This window comes from Dromaius novaehollandiae, chromosome 10, assembly GCF_036370855.1.
Source record: "Dromaius novaehollandiae isolate bDroNov1 chromosome 10, bDroNov1.hap1, whole genome shotgun sequence".
Classification (NCBI taxonomy): domain Eukaryota; kingdom Metazoa; phylum Chordata; class Aves; order Casuariiformes; family Dromaiidae; genus Dromaius; species Dromaius novaehollandiae.
The window spans coordinates 18,239,210-18,245,924 of NC_088107.1; the positions used below are offsets into that span (position 1 = coordinate 18,239,210).

At 36.5% G+C, this 6,715-nt stretch overlaps 1 protein-coding gene across 8 annotated transcripts in view; it reads left to right on the forward strand.

Annotated features, from left to right (window-relative positions):
* Positions 1-6,494, forward strand: part of TJP1 (tight junction protein 1) — a 178,420-nt gene extending 171,926 nt beyond the window's left edge. For 5 of the 8 annotated variants that reach the window (XM_026113376.2, XM_064517480.1, XM_064517481.1 and 2 more), the window contains 3 exons: positions 62-279; positions 1,477-1,620; positions 4,919-6,494. In XM_026113376.2, the coding sequence (XP_025969161.2) occupies positions 62-279; positions 1,477-1,620; positions 4,919-5,013 (457 nt within the window). In that variant the 3' untranslated portion in view covers positions 5,014-6,494. The remainder of the gene's footprint in view (positions 1-61; positions 280-1,476; positions 1,621-4,918) is intronic. The other 3 variants (XM_064517477.1, XM_064517482.1, XM_064517476.1) reach the window with 2 other exon arrangements.
* Positions 6,495-6,715: the final 221 nt, after the last annotated feature.

Below are 6,715 nucleotides of genomic sequence, written 5' to 3' on the forward strand. Positions count from 1 at the left end.
ATTTTTCAGGAAGAAAAATACTGATAAAACTGCTAGACTTTAATCTCTGTATTATATTCAGCCCTTCAGCACTAGAGGATGAGGAGGAAGAAGATGGACACACTGTTGTAGCCACAGCAAGAGGTGTATTTAACAGCAATGGTGGTGTATTGAGCTCCATTGAGACTGGAGTTAGTATTATTATACCACAAGGAGCCATTCCAGAGGGAATAGAGCAAGAAATATATTTCAAAGTCTGCAGAGATAATAGTATACTACCACCTTTGGACAAAGAGAAAGGTAAGAGCTGGTGCTGTAACTTACTGTATTATTTAGTATTACTACCACTTAGGTTTAGAGGGAAACATGGTCTTTTCTGCATCTCAGAAATGAGTAGTACAAAGGAGACAGTATTCTGCTCAATACTGAAAATTGCAAGCAAGATGGAAGGTGGGGGTTTTTTTTAATAAGAAACTTTGAAACTGTAGTTTTAGGGATATTTTCTAGACATTAGGACCAAAAGAATTATACAAAGCATGATTAAAAACTAATCTGACTTGAATTAACTATCCAATAAAGTCTGGAATTTATTTCAGCTCTTCAAAATATATTTTTGTGATTTGTTTAAAAACCGCCTTTATTTTCTAACTTTATGAAGAAAGAGGAATATACCTTGTGCAAAAGAGGAAGGGAGGGATATATGCAAGGGATGAGTACTGTATCTTACAGTTCAGGAATCCTTCCCTTTCCCTATCTGTTTTTAACATCACTATTCCAGTGTACAAGCACCAGATAAAACACGTGATATACAGTGTGTCAGATTCCCAATTTCCTTAAGTCAAGAAATGAAATGCATAATTTAATAATTTTTCAGTTACTGGCAATTCACAGTTGCTTTGAATCTTTGGAATTTCAATGTAACATGCTCCTCAACTGAATAATCTTATGTTACCCCTTGAGTGTTAAATTGTAAAAATAAACCTACGTGTTTTTTGTGCTGTGCACTTTGATTGTTAGGATAGGGGGTTGTAAGCTCCTGAGCTGCAAATAGGTGCTCGCAAGTACACAAGTATGTCTAGGAGGCTTGATTCAGCCCAGTGCGCCTTAAATCCATGTGAGCAGAGCATCACCAGCTCTGCTGGTGCATAAAGAGCCAGCATAAAGAGAAGCATTAGCAAGGCTGATAGAGATTTAGGGTTTTGTTATTTCTGATGCACCTGCTTAGAATTTAATGCCAAGAAAATCCCAGCATGGTTTAGTCATTCTTGTTTATCCTTTTTCATTTGGAAATAATGTGACGTGTACCCTCAAAGTCACTGGAGCGCTCTAAAAGGGGCAGTGAGAAACAATATTGATAAGTGCCATTCTTTATAGTTCAAAATGATCATACTGTTCTGTAGAATTAAGTTATCATGTAGCTCCGTAATATAAATATGTAATAATCTCACCTATTCCAGGAAGAATAGGTAACTTGTTTTTTCTTTCTGTTAACTATAGGTGAAACACTTCTTAGCCCCTTGGTAATGTGTGGGCCCCATGGACTAAAATTCCTGAAGCCAGTGGAGCTGCGCCTGCCACATTGTGCGTCTATGACCCCTGATGGTTGGTCTTTTGCTCTAAAATCCTCCGACTCCTCGTCGGGTATGCTGTCCTCCCTCTGTCCTTTTGGGGCTTTTGGGTGCTATCGAATAATTTAAGTTCATCCGGCTAAAGGTGATGCTGTGTAATATAAAGAACTCAATCATTGTATTTGTGTCAAACTCTCCCATTTCACTTCCATTACAAATGTCTTTTCTTACATTTACTCATGGTGCAAATTCATAGCTAAAACCATGACTGACAGCAGAAAAACAGAGTAGTACCTTTATCATTAGTCTATTAAATATTACCGTATTTTTCTATTTGCTCTCCTTTCTTGAGGACTGCTACAGCTGAATACACTTGAAATGATAGTCGCACTAAAACTTGAGAGGAAATGATTATGTACCTCTGATTGGCCTTTGTAACATAACCGTTGTTTGTCTGTTGCTTAATTAACCATATAGGACTCTGGCAAATCTTAACAATCTGCATGCTCATAAGTCATGATTTAACACTTGTTAACTGTTTCCATGTGTGCAAGTTGATGCTAACAATTGGATCATTTAAGAAAACTATAGTGCTTAGTAAAAACACTTACAGTTTATCCTAATGTAGCTGGATTTTCCACAAGACTTTTCTTGCTTGCTTTTGCCTATTTTTCCTCTACCGCCTTTTGCCCAGAAGTTTTGGGTTGATAGTAAAAGATGCAACTAGATTGCAATTTTATTTATCTGTCCATTTTTACCTCACTGTGGCTTTCTGGGAACAGGGGAAAAACTTGTTGGCTAAAATTGTCAATGATGAGCCTAAGTTAGAATTCCTGGGCAAGTTTCAAGCAATTTCATGAAATGGCTGTGAAGTTACAGAGATATACAAAGCAATGTTTGCACATTTGGGGAAAAAGTCTTAATGTTTTATTCAGCTACCTTCAAAATTTATGGTGAAAAATTTATACAATTAATGTGTACATATGATCTAAACGATGACTGAAAAATGTACTTCTGTATGCAGCATTTAAGCCACCACGTATGCATATCTTCTGTTACTAATGTATCTATCACCGTCAACACCAAAGCGCTGATGCTTTGAAAGAGTAAAGCATCGATCTCCTTGATGGGGATTCAATAACTTAGAGGTATTAATGGCAATAACTTGTTGTTTTTATAAGCTATTATATGCATGTGTTGCATGCATCTATTTAACAATGTGTATATATGTGACAGTGTTAGAACACCGACACAAAAACCGTAGGGTCCTGAAGGATATTACAACTATGTACAGAGATGAGACAGCACTTATTTTGTAACTATAACACCTGTTCATGAACTTACTTGAAGTGAAGGGGGAGGATTCTAATCTTCTAAACAGTAACTGAAGTTTCTGAGACATTTTTCTCCCTATCCAAAGTGGTGTGTGTGTGGTGCATGTGTGGGTGAGAGCAAGAGCGTGTATATTTAAACAGTGACACTTTATGTATTGTAAATATAAGACCACATTCTGTTAATCTGAAATGGGATGTATATCATAACATTGCTCTTTTGAGACAAACTTTAAAATTAGGCAATTCTGTCTTATGATATGTAAGTAGACCATACTGTGTCTTAAATAAATAATTGTTTTCTCTCTTTTTAAATTAGTTGGTTATGGGACTCTGATTTTTCAGATGGCTTTATACTAACACTTTATAGAATTCTGTTTTTTTCCGTCTTCAATATTCTGCTCTGTCTCATTTTTTCCTAAATGTATCCATGTTCTGTCCTTAAAATGACATTCATTTGCACTTACTAACACCCTTTCTGCCACATTTAAGCCTGCTATCAATATATTATACTGTTAAACCCCCTCAAACTCTTGAATGATTCTGGTGTTAAGACCAACTGGAAAAAAGTTGCCCTTTATGGCCACCTATTGTAACATATCAGAACAAAATACTAGATGGTCACTTTCTCAAAGCATTTGCGTGTAATTATGGGAGAAACGTCCTCAACCCCTAGAGGTTGTACTAGCTGCAGTCTAATCCTCAGTGTATTTAGGAGGAAAGGTTGGGAAGATACCTGCTATGGTCTCTCTCTTACGCAAGACGAGGACCTAGTCCTCCTAAACTCCTATTCTGCCCCCCAACTAATGCATTTAATCTTGTCAGTCTTGATTGAGTGGAATTCCTGCACCTACAAAAATGGAAAATCCTGCAATATTACCAAGGTTCTTAACTGCAATAATTAGTTTTACCTGGCTATATAAACTTGCTTGCATTCTCTAAACTATACACAGGCCATTTCTACTTTTTGTCCCTACATCGGACGTTGCCATCACTCAGTGCATTGTGTACCTCATTTTGTTTTCATGAGTTCTTCAAGAAAACTATATGGAGTTTACATCAGTCTCATTTAATGTGGAGATCTCAGGTGTTTGTAGTCCATAGGACTGCGTACTCTACTATGCTGTGCATTTCTCAAGCCAGATCCGCTTTGGCCAATCTATGTAATGCCATTTATCTGGAAGGCTTTAAAGAATTTCAGTACATTTTTCACTGTTATACCATAACAGGATGATGATGCTCTTCTTATAGCAGCAGCATTTAGTGATATTTTTAGATGGGTAAATGAAGAATAAATTCTCCAGTTGAAACCGTAGGTGGCAGTTGAGTATGCAGGTGGGAATGTCACTTTTGTCGGGTGAGATGGCACCTGATTACTTTTCCCTTGTAACAGAAAGTTAGACAGGACCTTGATCCTGAATGGGTAAGATCTGCTGTAGAAGTGTTCAGTGTAGACCAGCAGACTAGAATCTCTTTCAGAATGTCAGTATAAAGCTTTTCCAAAACTAACGACATCGTCAGGCTCTTATACTAGCGTGCTGGGTGTAGATGCAAAATAATGACTTCGATCCCCTCTACACTAACTTTCATAGTAGAAAGTAAAGCTTAGCTGTATGTCATAGTGCTTTGTTACAACATAACTTCAGACTGACTCATCTGTAATCAAAATTATTTTAAAACTTCAAATGCATCCTACCCAGAGTAACTTTTAAAATGTCTTAATATTTTGTCAATCTATGAAAGAGCTGCCGAGTGCCTGATGTATTGTTAATATTTTTATGGAAAGCACTGTGGTGGTGCTGCAGAGTAAAACAATTTATACTTAACAATTGTGGAACAGCATCTTTTTTTTTTTTCCTTTTAACAACTGTGTTCTATCCTGTATTATATGAAAATTAAAAAAAAAAAAAAACCTCCAAAGAACAAAAAACAAAGGTCGATTTAGAATTTAAGAGGTCCTATCCAAAAACTTGGTTGTTTCAAGATGTACTCTGTTTGACAGCGGATACTAAACACCAGCATTGTGTTTTCCTCCCACAGGTGACCCCAAAACCTGGCAGAACAAGTCTCTTCCTGGGGATCCAAACTATCTTGTTGGAGCAAACTGTGTCTCAGTCCTAATTGACCACTTCTAAATATTAAGCTAGCTGACTGAGTAAATAATGTGAAACTGAGATGGACCTTACATATAAACTGAACCACTCTATCAAGTATTAACTGTTCTATAAGTGATAATGGATCTTAGTGTTTAAGCATCTTGCTTTAACTAACAGTGGTTTAGCAAGTACACTCTTTGAACCATGGTCACGATACATGCCACAAACAGGGAGTGTACAGTGGGAACAAGGTAGGGCTCTTGCAGGTTCTGTATGCTTTGGTTTGTTGGTTGTTTTCTGTTTTTCCTTTGGGGGGGGAGGGTTGTTGGGGTTTTTTTCTCTTTTTCTTTTTTTTAAGGACACTGCTAGTATTTCATTGTTAAAAAATTACAAGTACCAATGGGATTATATACAAAGGAATTGAATTAGCTCATACTCCACTGGTGAAAACACAGAATTTGGCCTGCCTTTTTACTACTCTGTGTTTTGTAATGCACAGGACTATGTTTTGGTCTCTAGTTTTTGAATGACTCTTGGTGTACATGTTCAATGAAATGGCAATCAACTCTGACTAGCACAGTTTAGATGTTTTCCTCTGCTGAGAGGCTAATGCAAACACCTCTACTTAATTGTATATGGAAACATTGTCATGAGAACGGGGCCTGGGGGGAAAAGCATGTGAGATGACTATGGTTCAGTTGCCTCTGTGGATTTGTAAATTAACCACATTATTACAGACCTATTAACCAGCAGGGATGCCTTACCCTCATGTTTTTAATAGTCTTAGCTCTCATAGATCTCTGTATTAAGTTTGTATGGCTTTTGTGCTTACCTAGATAATATATCATGAGAGATTGGGGAAAGGGAGGGTGGGGGAAATTTGTGGATTTGGTTTAGAGAGCAAGTACTGTTTGTGTTGATCAGCCAGAAGAGAAACAGAAGAAAATGATGGTATGTTTTCTGCTATGCATTTGAAAATTTATAGATGTTAGACTGCTTGTATATAATGCGTGCATACCACTTTTGTTCTTGGTTTGTAAATTAACTTTTATAAGCTTTACCTTTTTATATATATAAATATATATAAAAACAAACAAAGTTTCTTAAGGATATCTTTGTATTCTCATACCTTTTGAGCCTTGAACTTTGACATCTGCAGCAATAAAGCAGCATTTCTACACTATATGAACAAGGACACTTTTTAAAAATGCACAGACTTGTTACATTTTTAAGTGCTGCATTTAAAGAATATAACTCGGAATTCTCTACTTTGATTAAATTCTTGAAAAGTATCCCTACTGTAATTTGTGATAAGGATGCTGTACTATGTGCCCTGAAATGTATTTTTTTACTAATAGACAATTTATTATGGCACATCGGCACTACTACTGTTCAGATAATACATCACTGCATTCTGTTAATGAGTTATTAGCTATTCAGGTGTGGCTGATTTTTTTTCTTTGCAGTTATTAAAATTACACATTTCTAAATATACAGAATAAAACTGTTTTTAAAATAAAGGAGATTCCAGTACCTTATTGTTTCTGAAATGCATTTTACGTGGTGACATGACAAAATCGATTTTTATTTCCTATATAAGTAGGTAGCGGATTAGCTGGATTCTGCCATATGTTCTTCCAGAACTTTGTGGAGCCAAATAAAACGGTCCCTATTGAGGTTCCTGAATGAAAGACTCCAGTCTGGATCTGGACAGTGTCTATTTTCCAGGAATGTGCTGTGA